Source organism: Austrofundulus limnaeus, unplaced genomic scaffold (genome assembly GCF_001266775.1).
Source record: "Austrofundulus limnaeus strain Quisiro unplaced genomic scaffold, Austrofundulus_limnaeus-1.0 Scaffold80, whole genome shotgun sequence".
NCBI lineage: Eukaryota > Metazoa > Chordata > Actinopteri > Cyprinodontiformes > Rivulidae > Austrofundulus > Austrofundulus limnaeus.
Genome location: NW_013952482.1, coordinates 1480920 through 1495030, shown reverse-complemented (window position 1 = coordinate 1495030; position 14111 = coordinate 1480920). Strand labels below are relative to the sequence as shown.

Sequence of the window (14111 nt, the reverse complement as noted above, 5' to 3'; positions counted from 1 at the left end):
TATCAAGAATGAGAACATCCTCATCTCTGAAAGAGTTTCTGGACATTTATGGTTTGATTTCTTTGTATGTATGGATCACTTGGGTTGTTACCGACATCTGGTGAAAATTTCATGTCATTAGCACCTCTAGTAATATATTTACTGAGAAAAATGTTGACGTTTTCAATACTTATTTTACCCGCTGTATGCCAATGATAAAAGAAGAAAGCAGGACATACTCAAGRATAATCATATCAAACATGACATGACGGTTACTGTTGGTGAGGTTTCATAGTGTTCAGTCTTTAAATGATGTCTTTGATTAAGCTTTTTTCATTTATTTATATATTTATTTATTTATTTTACCAAACTTTTAGTACATGCACTTGTACAGCAACATTTCCTGTCAAATGGCAGAACTTATGTGCTTAAACAGAACATTTGAAGAGCTGTAATTGTCCTTGAATGCCAGTGAATCATTAGGATTTATTACTGATGTCAATCAAAAGTTAGGAGTGGCCGGGTTGCACAGTTTTAAAATTTGTCTGTATGTTTCAGCATTCTTTTAATCATTTTTTCAGACTGGTGTTGTGCACAGCAGGTATTATTTTGCTAACGATTTTATGTCACAAATCGGTAAAAGCCAAAGCTGTGTGTACTACRGATTTTACAAATAAATCATTTTGTGTTTTTAAGATTTCTGATGCAAAACAGCGGCAAGCATCTGTACAGAAAATGGTCGATAAGGCAAAAGTAGGACGCCAAGATACGGTAAAGACATGTATACTACATGTGAAAAAAATGGAATTTAAAAAGTGACTAAATTTAAAGTCAGGAAACATTTGCAGAAAATGTGTGTGTGTGCTTGTGTTTGTGTGTATAGAAAGAAAGGAGCGCTCTACTGAAGGAGCTGCAGGCTCTGAGAGAGGAGAGAACGCAGCTGCAGGCCTCGCTGGAAAAATACCGTGACTGTGACCCAGAAGTCATTGAGGAAATGAGTGAGTACAAACAAAAAAAAAAACCTTGCTGAGCTGAAAAAATTGATATTGAATTGAAATATGGTCATATTGAGCGTTTTATTCAATCAAATCATTTCCATTCACTGACTTGAAGAAATTAAGTGTCTCCTACACAATAAAATACAAACAGAATAGTTTTTAAATAAGCCTTTGAGTATTGCTATTTCAAAATACTTGGAAAGCATCTTGAATCCAGCAAATTTATTTTTAGCTGTCAGGCATCAAACGCTCTAAGACATCATAAATGCTCAAATATCTGCCCTTGGTGTTTGGTCATAATCTTATGGCTGATCACGATGCAGACATTGAGTGTTGGCAGCCGCCAGCAACAACTGGATGCAGCTGATTCTGCTGCTGAAACCAGCGCTCCGTCTGTTCGGCAGCAGAATCTGTCAGCTGACAGCTTTCTGGTAGGAATATCAGGCCCAACCATAAACCTGTTAAATATTGATGGCAGGCAGCAAATGTGCACAGTTCAAGGCTTTCCTCTCTGGCTCAAGTCTCGGATGTCAGTTTTAGGTGAACTTTGTAACCTCTGAATTTACAAGCCTGGTTATAACTTTCTTTTTTTGTTGTTTTTGTTTTTTTATAACACAAAGTGGATTTTACAGGACATACATTTTGTACTGGCTTTTAAACACGCCTTCACCGTGAGCGCACGGTTCAGACAGCTTTAAGTGGTGTTATAAAAAAAAAAAAAACCTGCACCACTTCGTGTTTGTGCTGTAACTCACCTGCAGAAGAGACTTGTGTGTGTGTGTGTGTGTGTGTGTGTGTGTGTGTGTGTGTGTGTGTGTGTGTGGCGGGGGCATGGTTTTCCTACATTGTGGGGACCGAACATGCATCGTGGGAATCAATGCCCGGGCCCCACGGGTACGAATGCAAATTGCAGGTGGGGGGTTGGGTGTAGGATCAAGGTGTAAACTGAGTTTAGGTTAGTTTTAGAGTCAGATAGGTACGACGGAGTAATAGGGCCACACAACAAGATTTTTTTTGTTATCATTACGAGATTAAAGTCGTAATTTTATGAGAATAAAGTCACAATTTTACAAGATTAAAGTCGTAATATAAAGAGAAAAGTCATTATCATGAAGTGCCTCTTTCCCGTTCCTCATTTCCTCCTTATTTTCCCCACACCTGCTGTACAGCCATGTGTCTGTGTTTATAAAGTAGTCTGCGATGACTTGGGTCACTGTTAGATTAATAAGCTTTCATCCAAATTAGCTACGTGACGACTAAATCTGTCAATTAATTACATTACGGCTTCAGTTTATAGTTGTTTGCACAACTTCCAAGTCCTGATACTGATAATTTGATGCTAATGTGCTAAAAGATTATTGATTTATAGGAATACCAAAGAACAACTTGACAAGTTGCTCAACATTCTTCATTTTAATGCTGTGGTAACTGCATGGTTTTTCATGTAAAGGTTAAAATATTAGGACATTTTTTCTCGTAATATTATGACTTTAAACTCGTAATATTATGACTTTATTCTCGTAATTTAAAAAACAAATCTCGTGTGGCCCTAATACTCTGTCGTAGGTAAGGTACCTGTGAGGTTAGTTTTAGGGTAAATGGTAGGTTAGGCTATAAAATTACCAGAAAATAAATGGAAGTCAATCCACGGTCCGCACTGGGATATAAAAACAAACCTGTGTGTGTGTGGTGTAATAAATTGTCTGGTCTGTTTACCTACACCTCTCAAATGCCCCAGCAGACCCACACTGCGGCCCAACACAGTTCTGCTGTTCTTTTCCACTTCACTTCTTCTCCTGTGACGTCCTCACAAACATGCAGAAAGTATTTCCAACATCATTACGATATTGTGGAGTAAATTCATCTTATTGAAGATTACAAGCCTTTGTTTATGTTCTCTCCTATGTTCCCACCTCAGCATTTGATCTGGACTTTAATTTGCAACAGATTATTTATTGTTTTATTTTTTTAGCCATTGAGGTGTAGATTTGAAATCTTTGCAACTAGTATCTTTATAATTATAAAAAGTTGCGTGTTTGTAGTGTATGAGCATAAAACCACATGCCATGACCAGGTTTATTACACAGATCATTTGAGAGGGAGAGAAATGTTTGCTTTTACCTTCAGTCTTTTGTTTTCACCCATCTGTCCCTACATGCCCGCAGGTCTAATTTTCTTCTTTTTCATCTGACACACACAGACACACACACACACACACACACACACAGTTCTGTTACAGATAAGCATCTCCCCACAGTGGTGATTGAATTGTATTCTGAAGAGGCGTGTGCAGCTGTGTGCTGAGTCTATCACATTATGTTGTGTCTGCTGCAGAAAGGAGTCTGATTGAACTCGCTGAATCTGCCTAAAAACGGTTAAAAGCAGAATCTCCTGAATGTTTTGTTTTTCTTTAGAAGTACTATTAGCAGCGTTATTACACTTTTTATTACCAGTAAATACATTTTTGGATGGTCAGGGAAAGTTTAAAGTCCTTATTTATAATGTCCTTAGCCATAAAATAATAATAAAAAGTGTTTTGCTTTGGAAGAAAGTTTTTAAGGGAAGTGAAGAATTCTTTGTTCAAATGAAACATACCTGAACTGCTGACGGGTTTGCTTTACTTCCTTTATTAGTAGTCTGATTGTAGCAAACAAAATTATACACACAAAACTAAAAGACCTGCTTGTTGATGTCCTGGCTTACCCGGTGGTTCTCACACCCAGATACTAGTAAACTGTGTGGTAACGGGTGGGATTTGTAATCAGCATTAAAACTAGTGGGTGTGCATGCAGCAGAGTGGAAGGACAATGGTCCAATGATAATGTTCACTGTCGACGATGATTGCCACACCCATAGTTACTGCTAAATGTTTAATGCTGCTGCAGTAATAGGTAAGAAGAAAAAACWYCAAAGGGCRTGTAAATCACAGCARCTTACTTGTACTTTAGAAGTGGGAGTTCTGTGGAGAGATTGTGAACAAATAATATCTTACCTGTTGTGRATAGCTCGTTAAACTCCATTTGCAGGAGCAGRGGTTAGTTACGACGGCTAGTCTGAGTTAGCCAAGGCCAAAGTGAGTTACTGCTGTCTGCACTGACACACGTCTGCATTTGTTAAATAAATGGATGAATTTGTTGGACTTTGTTTAATTTATATAGTGATTACTATAAACTGTGTGTTTACAGGAAAATCAAATGTTGTTGCGAAAGAAGCCGTTTCCAGGTGGACAGGTAGGTTACCTTTATTTTTATTTACAGTGTCTATAAAAAGTATTCACTACCTTTGGTGTTTTATGCTTTTATTGCTATCATAAATCTGTCATGGTCAATGCAAATCAACTTTTTCATCAAGAAAAAAACCTTCAGTAACTTGAAAATTTAAAAATATATATGTGACACTATTTTTATTGAAACGTTTTAGGACATTAAATCTAATTGACACAATAAAAAATTAACATTCTCTGTATTTAACTATGCAGGAAGATTAATAAGCTTTCATTGTAGGGAAAGAACCAATAATAATAATAATAATAGTAATAATAGTAATACTACTACTACTACTACTACTACTACTACTACTACTACTACTAATAATAATAATAATAATAATAATAAAGAATAAGAACCGTCAGTGTAGAAGTCAGTGCTCGGTATCTTTTGTGTTTTTGTTGACCTCAGCAGTAACCTCAGACTCACCTTGGAGATAAAGGAAACCAGTAAAAACTGTTTCCTGTCTGTTTATGTTGAGATAACGTATTTTTTTCTCTTTTAAATACGTGGAGATTCACACCTACCTAACACTCTGTTCTGTGGTGGATGCTGTCATTACAATATAGATTTTTGTACTGATCCAAATGACCGGATTGTTTTGCTTCCACTCAGAGCAGCTCAGAAAATCTGAATGTTAAAGGTGTGTGTGAAGGGACGGTTGCATCTTTCCACGCTTTTATTGCGAGACTGTTTCTGCTGGCTTTGCACAACAATGAGACTGGTGAAATACCTTTAGCCTCTGTCCATTTCTTAAAACATCAGTTTGAAACCTGGAAGTGGAAGGGGTTAGCATTCATGAGATTCCCTGTAAACTGCAATTTGTTGTATTTTGTAACTTTTTTTCTGCTCCGTAAGTGTTGATGATTTTGATGCAGAAACGACCAGTTTGTTTTTACAGCACTGAATACCTATAGAGTCAAAATGGACAGGAAATTCAGAGCAAGAGTGTGAGGTTCAAAAAAGATGGAAAAAACTAATTTAGTAAATTTGTACTTTTTAAAATTAACCTGCATACTCAAAGTTTTGAACTCTAGGGTTCTCTTAGACATCAGATTTTCATTAAAATGAAAAAAATATATATATCTTGAGCTCTAAATATCTAAACTCAAACCAACTTCTCAGAYAAACCCCTACTGTTCATCTCAAAGTACAAAACCAGAGCAGAATTTGACCAAAGCTGTGTGTCTGTGACTCACTCTGATGTCAAGTCTTTCAGATTACAAACAGAACTGTCTCACTGATGAAGGAAAGCTTTGTGATGCTCACAAAACACTTGTGTTTCTATTCTTAAACAGCTGTTGTGTTGAACTTATTATGGGCTTTTATGATMTTTTTCCTGGTTTATTATGTCAGTGAAAACACTGATTGGTTACATTGTATGTTTGTGCCTGTTGTTTAAAATGTTCACACATGTGGGTTTATTGTGTCAAAAAAAAGAAAAGAAAAGAAAACTAAGGTCTTGTGTCCTAGATGTGCTGTAAATGTTTGTGTATTCATAAACATTCTGACTAAATTTGTCAAAAGGAAGATTTTATTTGCCAGGTTGTGTTGTTTTCATTGTATCTTGGAGCACATCCTGTTCATGGTTCTTATTAAGATTAGTCTGTCCCCCCCACAATTATCCAAAMTGTTTGCAGGTGCTTTTGATCCAAAGTGGTGGTAAATGTTTGTTTTTCCTCAGGAAGTAATCAGATCTTTTAGTCAAAAACTCAATGTTCACTAAAATAAAAAGATTAGCTTGAGAAAACCAGAACAGATAGTTTAGTCCAGGGGGCTCAACTGGCATTCCCAAGTCCAGAATTATTCCTCCGTTTACCAAGTGACTCTGCTGTAAATTAGAAATTTACTATCAACTCTCATCCAATGGAAAACATTTCGATTTAATTTCTGTTTTCAGACAATGTTTTTGCCATCAAGTCCTGGACGAAAAAGAAGTTCTCCTTCGACGACGGCCGCATTAATAAAGCATTTGGCATCCCAGAGGACTTCGACTACATGGACTGAAAATGTTCACCCAAAACGTTTGCGTTGAAGCTTCTGTTTGGAAAATCAGTTTTAGGATGTTTGCAGTTCCAGTTGCTGTTCTTTGCATTACACTGAAAAGAAATGTTCCGGCAATCACTTTTTCACGTTTGTGACTTCGATGCGCCAGATGGGCTTCATCAGTGGAGATGTTGCTTGAGTGCAACCGGAGAAGAGGCCGGGCTGACCATTAGTGTGTGTGTGTGTGTGTGTGTGTGTGTGTGTGTGTGTGGTGGGAGGGGGSTAACTTCTTGGACACCTGTTTGCATGAAAACTGAGAGGTCCAAGCTGATGATGGAAAGTAACAAACACTGCATCTGTACCTCCAACGGCTGCGTTTATGTCTGAACAGGTGGTTTTGGATCAAATTCTTGCAGCACTTTTCCCTCTATATTTAACCTTTATTTTAATTTTTTTTTTTCAGAAAAAATGTGCCCAAATGGAAGAATAAAAACAAAAAAAATGTGAAGTTATGTTTTTAATATTAAATTAACCTTTTAAGCACATTTATTTAGTGCAAATACAATGAGAAGTTTGTTAAAGGTGTTTGTTAGTAACATTATTTTGCTCATTCTGCGTGTTTTACGTCCTGATTTTTGTGTTTCACTTCTGGACAAGTTGCCCTCCCGGGTTGTTGCAAAATCTGCATTTCTTTTCTCAGGGCTGCTGCAGATTCGTGTATTAAAAAAAGGAACTCCAGTACCCTGTTTTTTTTTCTGTTTTTTTTTTTTTTTCAGCTAAAATAAATTCAAAACATACATTTGTGTATTTTGTGTTTACTCATTTGACCTATTTGATGAAATGTCGTGGTTGGCTGATTTAAATTTCAAATGTTCTCTGTGCAGGCATGATGTTGGTGTGATGGTTTGATTGCATTACAGGACGTTCTGTCAGGAGTTTGTACTTTTATTACCACATGCCTGCATGCTTTTTTTTTCTTTCTTGGGACTGTTTTGGTTCCTTCCCTTTAAAAAAAATCATACAAGTCAGGTTGATTTTGTGGCCATAAATTAAACTATATCTGTGGGGTGGACCTGTGATGTCCTGGGTGTAACCTGCCCCTGGTCTGATAACAGACCCTCCCCATGACCCACTTATCTTTACTAGAAAGTAAATGACCTTGTAGTGTAACGTTGTTTTCTGGTGCAGTTTAGAAGTGCAAAAAAAATTGTAGCAGGTAAAAGTCACTCACGTGGACTACTGCAATTCGAGTGCAGAAAATAAAAAGTTTAAAAAGCCCAGCTGCAGTGTCAAAGTGAGCTGACACACCCACCTGATGTGTTACTTCATGCGTATACCTGCCCAACCTGTCCTGTGATTCATGCAGCTGACATGTTATATGTCAACACTTTCGTAGAAGGGGGTGCCCGTTTCACCACAAATTATCACACCATTACCTGCAACAAGACATTACTTAAAGACTTTAACTCTTAAGTTACTGATGCACAAACAACAGCACCGGTTCCTCTCTGAAATGTGCTGCAGCTGCTATATAAGGCATTATTAGATTGTTTTGGCTTATTAAATATTTTTTGTTGTTTAAGCAAGTCATAAGGGTATGATTGGGGGCGGGGTGTAGCTGCAGTTAACTAGTGGTTTTTTGTTTTTTTTTGATATTCTGGTGACATTAAGAAAATAGAATTGCTTGAACCTCAAACCAGTCAACATTGCTTAAATGTCTGATGTTTGGTGTCACAAGCCAAAAAAAAAAACTGATGAGTAACTTATACATATTCAACCCAAAGTGTCTGAGTAACTAGTGAAAGATGAAACAGATTTCAATGAAATCCTGTAGACAGGAAGCACCGCAACATTTGGAAATATATTTTATATTTCTTAATTTGATGCATCTTGCCCGTGTGCAAAGTCTCAATAATCTTAACCAAAGCTTGTGTAGCAAATCATGAAKCAGCTAATCATAATCATGCAATTTTGTGTGTTACACTATTACATAGTATATTATTTTTATAAGGTATAAAATGTGTAGAAAAGTTTACAAAAATATGAATTCCTCTGAAAAACTGAGGTGCACCAAATCAATCCTAGCAAGCTCAAACTTTGAGTATATTCAAATTAATGCCACTTCCTATCTCTAAAGGATGACTAATTCAGAAGGAGGAAGTGTTTGAAGTATTTACATACTTCAGTAAAAACCTGCAGTACTGGAAATAAAAAAAGAATGCACCTTAAAAAACTTTCTGGTAATATTAATGTATAAAACAAAAACGGTATTGATGTTTACATAAATTGATTGTGTGTATCGCATTGTGTGTATTACAACAGTTTAAGTCTTTTGAAGTGAGGCTCTGTGGAAAGGGCATGAATAAATATCTTACCTGTTGTAGATGGCTCTTTGAACACTCAGAATGGAGTAATAACATTTAATATTGACTGAACTGTTGCACCAAAAGCTTGTCTGAGTGGGGCCAAGACATACATTGCTGCCATCTTAAGATATTTATAATAAAAAAAGAACCTTAATGGTAAATACAACTTTCCAAACCTTTCGGTTGCTGCCATTTTTGCATTATATTGTTATTTTTTTATCATTTACAATTGCATATAGCAGCAGCTGAGACTTCCTGCAAAATATAAGACAGGTTTTGCAATATTATCATGGGACTTTATCTTCAGCTTTGAAGATCTAAACTTTGAGCCCATCTGATTGCAAAATGTGTAATATTTTTATTTTATTTTGACATGACAGGAAGTGTGTCTATTTCTGTTTTTAAAAAACGAGCTTCAGTTTGAGAATCCTTTTAAAAAATAGCTTTTATATGTATTTTATTGGCTTTACTTTGTGAAAGGGACGCATCGGCAGCAATGAGGGAAGCTGCACCCCCCTCCTCCCACCCCACGCTGCGTGTCAGCAGCAGCAGCAGCGGGCGGTGCGGGGAGCTGCTACCGCCAGGCTGCTGCTGCTGCTGAGGAAGAAAGAGCGACGCAGCGAAACACAAGGCAGAGAGGGGCAGCATGGCGGGGCTACAAGACTTCCACCAGGGCAGCCACTGTCACAGGAAAACGTGGATCAAAATACTATTAGGAGTACTACAATTACTTCTACCCAACGTACAACACGGAGGGGCTCAGCTGCAAGGTTTGTGACGCTCACCTTTTTTAGTTAGGGTGGAACATAACGCGACTGCTGATGGAAAAAAAAAACAAGTTAGCTACCTGACAGCGAGCGTACAAAACGAAGCTAAACTGTTCTCCAGCATTTATAGTCTTTTATTTACAAGTAGAGTCCCGTATGTGTGTGTGAGGTAGTATAATTTGATGTATACTAACTTGCAAGTAGATTGTAGCTGCCTTATTTTACCAGAGTACACAATGATAGTTTTTTTTTTCTTCTTGCTAGCTGCCTTCCAGCAGTTCCCTTTACCGATTGATTTTTTTTTACGAAGCTGCAACTTGCTTCTGCAGGAAAGTCTCCGTCTTAAATGGAAATTAAAATGCGTTTTATTGGTTGTGAATGTAAAATAAATTCCTARGATATTTCTAGGTAGTTGCAGCCCTTTAAACTGGTGTGCGGAGCATCAGCGTTTGAAGATGTTTTCCTAAGTTCGTTAGCCACCAAGCTAACTAGCTAAACAAGCAGCTAGCAAAAAATTGTCAACCTGCCCGAGGTGAAGTGGCTTTCTTTTTAAAATATTTGTATTTAATTACTTATCCACTCCCTTGTAGCTAACTCGTTTGTAATTACACATAATAAATATTTAGGACGCTTGCTGGCTGATTGTATTAAYTATTAGCTGCTTAAAGCGGTCGCAGTTTTAGCTCTCTGCAGCTCAACATTTAACAATTTATATATGTTTCTATTATTTATTTTCTTACAAAGCTCTGAGTCAGATGTCCAGCAGTGTGGTTGAGGTCTGGCAGCCAGAAGAGGCAGACCCATTTGTCCCACTTCAGGTAAAATTATATATATTTTTTCCCTATGGGGTGTGTTTGTATGAAGTAGGAACTAAACGCAGAGCACTGAAATCAAAACTTCCAAATACAGACATGTAATTGAACCAGCGTAGGGTTAAAACACTAACATTCTGCAGATTGTCGTGCTTGTGCACAAATCTCACAAATATCTAGCAATTGCATGCAACACCCTGAAATTAAACCACGGCGGATCATCAGTTTTATTTTTATTTGCACCTAATGCAGCGAGTTCAGTTAGTAATGCACACTAAAAGGGTCATACAAGTGACAGCCTAAAGGCCCTCCTTCACATTACTTTGCAGTTATTTTCTGCATGCATGWCTGGTTCAGTAAATGCCTCCTGTGCCTTTTTTTAGGATGGGCAAACAATTGTCAGGACCCCCACCCCCCTGTATTCTTTTTTTAAAGACATTTGTAATGGTTCTGTAACTGTAGAGCACAGAGCATACACACTGAAGCAATTTAATGTTTACACATAACCTGTCATGAGATCACTAGCTGACTCCTCATGTCACCTGAGCAGTGTGTAGCGCAATTTGCGGGACGCTCTGTAAAGAGGCACTGCAGGTTGTTTGGTCATCATCATGTAAAAAAATAAAATAAATAAAACGTAACCAAAAAATAAAATAAATAAAACGTAACCATTCATGTAGCATATAGTTAGGTGAATGTAAACACCTTTTAATAGTAAAAGCAGGTCCTGCTGCCCTTAAAACTGCTTGCGCTAAGTTATTTCCCCCCCCTACTGCATTTATTAATTTCCACACATCTGTGCCTTTTTGTTCAATTAGCAGAATCAATGACATTGCTGGGTGGTGTCATATTTAACAATGACTGAAGTGACAGTCTCAGTTACACGAGCTGCTTGAAACAGAGCATGACATGATACATTCATGCTGCTGGTAGTTAGCTGGGCCTGTAGTTTATACTGTAAATAGCTCATTGAAGTCAGCATTCATAGGGTGTCACATCGGCTACTGCATGTTTTTTTAATTGATGCATCAGTTTGTATATTCTACTGTCAGCCTAGGGATTCTTAAAACATTAAATGGTTTTAGAAGTCCTCTTAAAACAACAACAAAAAACTTCTGTTTTTTTTTCCATTCTCCCTTAAACATTAACCTATTTTGTGTCTTATTTAAATGTACTATTAATAGACATTAAATATGCTGGCAGACATTGTTCAATATCAAATGCTGACAGGCTTAGCCCAAATGCAGTCACCTTGTTTTTGTTTGATATTCTCTTAAAAGCATAATCCTCAGTACCTGAAACTACAAATTGACTATTTATACACACACACACACGCACGCACACACACACAATAAACACAGTCTAGGCTGGTCATTAAGTGGTAACCTTGGTTGTGTTGTTGAAATAAGGGCAGCACGGTGTAAGTGAGGCAACCTGAGTTTGTTGACAAGTTGTGTCCTGTTGCTGGAGCTGCTCCTTCATCTACAAGCTCAGGCTGGTGGGAGAGATAAGTCTAATTTTCTAGTTCGTCTGGGTTGTGTGGATGTTTTTTTCATTTGCTTTTCCTAAAAGCGCACAAGTATTAAAGTACTAAAGCCCTGGGAGGGCAAAAATCTGTCAGATTTTCTTATATTGGAGAGATTTTGTYACAGGGCACGAGATTAAATGATAACAACTGTGAACAAAAAAAAGTTAGAATTTGAAACCAAATGATCATCTGACACTTTTAATTGGCTGATAGAGGACTAAAAATATCTTCAATCAGCAAGGCGTAAACATACTTAACTACCAAGCAGTAAAATGTAGATGCAACAGCATGTTTCTTTCTTTTTGGCAAAAAATGCATTTTAAGTACTTTTAAGTACACAAGTTCTAAGTAAGTGTTGTTAAATCAATGTTTATGTACGTTAAGTCTTTATTGTGACATTTCCTTAAATGAAAAATGCATATTGATAAAAAGAAATCTGTATATCTGCCATCAGATGCATTGATTTCTAGAAAAACTCAGACTGGAAAATAACAATCATAAAATCGCTTTATTTATTCAAATGTACAGCAGTTGAGCCAAAGCTTGATGTGGTAGTAATATCTCAGAGTTAGTTATTAATGGTGTGACTACTAATAAATATTGAGGTCAAGATTGTGTGTCATTTTCATTGTTTGAACAGAAYAGCTGTAACTTAATTCTCTCTCATCACGAGATGATCTYAGTTTRAAACTCTGGCATGAAATGCAGCAGGTGACATTTACTCCATATCTTTAGTTTTCAAAAATACATCCGRGGCCCTGGTGGCGATGTCTTTTTCAGAGAACAAACTTGCCCATTCTCTGTGTGTTGTGTAATCTGAGCATCTCTGCAGCAGCCAGTCAAGCTGCACGTGCTGCAGCAGATCAACTCTGACTAAAAAAACCTSCTCTAAAACAGCAATAAGCCCACTGTAAACATTGCTCTGGTGTTAACTTGTTCTCAGTAGAGGAATCTAAGACTTGCTAAAGAGCAGTACGATAAGTTGTTGTATAATTTGACTTGTCTTGTTGGACCAGAACACTTTTCTGATTGTAATGTGTCTACACTGAGCCCTTATTTTGTAGATTGTTTGATTTTCTGTGAATCTTCCCAATAGATTGGTAACACAAATAAGAGCTTGATCTATTTGAAGAATGATTGTCAGTGAAGATCTGATTCAATGTGAAGGTGTTTGTGCCTTTGAAGGAGTTGTGTGATCTTTTTTTCTCTCAAAAATTATAATGTAAGAGGTTGTTGAATTGAATAAGTGAAATTCTATTTTACGCAAAATAAAGCATTTCAAAATGAAAAAAAAAAATCTCAGTTCTAAATGAAATATGTGTTTATATCAGTRTGCATTAAACCTTGCAGTCTAAATTATCTCATGGCAACCAGAACACTGTGCATATACGTAGATCCTTCAGAGCCTGAGGTTCTTGTCTCATATCAACAGCGTTTGATGAAATAAATTGTTTTTTCGTTCAATATGCAGAGTAAAGTGTTTCCCCTTTTTTAGGTGGAGAAGGAGCAAAGAAAAGACGGTCTTCCACTAGAAGACAGGTACAGTTTTGTTTTTATTATCAAACCTTTCTCTGTTCCTTTTCAGTCATTTCACTCAGTACAACACACAGTTGTATATGGGACACACGTGCCCTCGCGCGCCTGGCTGAAGCCACCTCTAATCACGTCTTTAGACCGGTGACGTGGTGATGTTGAACATCTGGTGACAGGCTCCGCCTTCACCCTATAAGTTCAGAGTTACCAGTGTCATTACTCAGTTCTATCGCCCTTCACCTCGCGATAGTCATCTCTAAACCTGAGCTCATATACTGTAGCTGCTGCTAGTTAGCTCAGCTTCTTAGGTTCTTAGGCTAACTTCACTGGTGCTAACCGCGTTACCTGCTGGTTCATGTGTCTGCCGCTCGACGCTACTTAAGTGACCTTTATTTTCTGCTGAAAATCTGTTTTGTGGTTCACGATGAGCACAAAACCACCTTCGAAGAAGCCAAAGTCTTCTGTTCGCCCCTGTCCTCAGGGGTGTGGCTTTAAGCTTCATGAGAAGGACCAGCATGAGGCCTGCCCGACCTGCCTGGGAATCATTCACGCTCGACGGGCGCTTGTGGAGCCTGAGTCCTGCCGGGCCTGTGTCGGACTTTTGCATCCGACACTGGAGAGGAGAGTGAAATTCCTGGAGAAAATGCTGGGGGAAACTGCTGTTTTCCGACAAGACGTGCTGCTCTCCGAATCCAGCCAGACGGCTCAGTCCGACAAAGACGAGGATTCGGCGGTCGAAGCCCCCGCTGCTAGCTGGGCGGACCAGATGGAGCACGAGGCCACCTCACCCGACATCGAGGGGGGTGAGAGACCCAGTTTACAGCCTACTTGGATGAACCAATAACGCCTACAGGACTGTTTGGTCAAGCGCTTGAC

General features: G+C 37.9%; 2 protein-coding genes across 3 annotated transcripts in view; both read left to right on the top strand.

The window, feature by feature from the left end:
* The window catches only part of mnd1 (meiotic nuclear divisions 1 homolog (S. cerevisiae)), an 18479-nt gene extending 11055 nt beyond the window's left edge, over positions 1 to 7424 (top strand). For both annotated transcript variants that reach the window (XM_014011439.1, XM_014011438.1), the window contains exons 5-8: positions 676 to 750; positions 863 to 977; positions 4163 to 4207; positions 6144 to 7424. In XM_014011439.1, the coding sequence (XP_013866893.1) occupies positions 676 to 750; positions 863 to 977; positions 4163 to 4207; positions 6144 to 6250 (342 nt within the window). In that variant the 3' untranslated portion in view covers positions 6251 to 7424. The remainder of the gene's footprint in view (positions 1 to 675; positions 751 to 862; positions 978 to 4162; positions 4208 to 6143) is intronic.
* A 1727-nt stretch (positions 7425 to 9151) lies between these two features.
* Positions 9152 to 14111, top strand: part of tmem131l (transmembrane 131 like) — a 34374-nt gene continuing 29414 nt past the window's right edge. Inside the window, exons 1-3 of the mRNA XM_014011437.1 lie at positions 9152 to 9365; positions 10107 to 10180; positions 13198 to 13241. Coding sequence (XP_013866891.1) covers positions 9242 to 9365; positions 10107 to 10180; positions 13198 to 13241 — 242 coding nt within the window. The 5' untranslated portion in view covers positions 9152 to 9241. The remainder of the gene's footprint in view (positions 9366 to 10106; positions 10181 to 13197; positions 13242 to 14111) is intronic.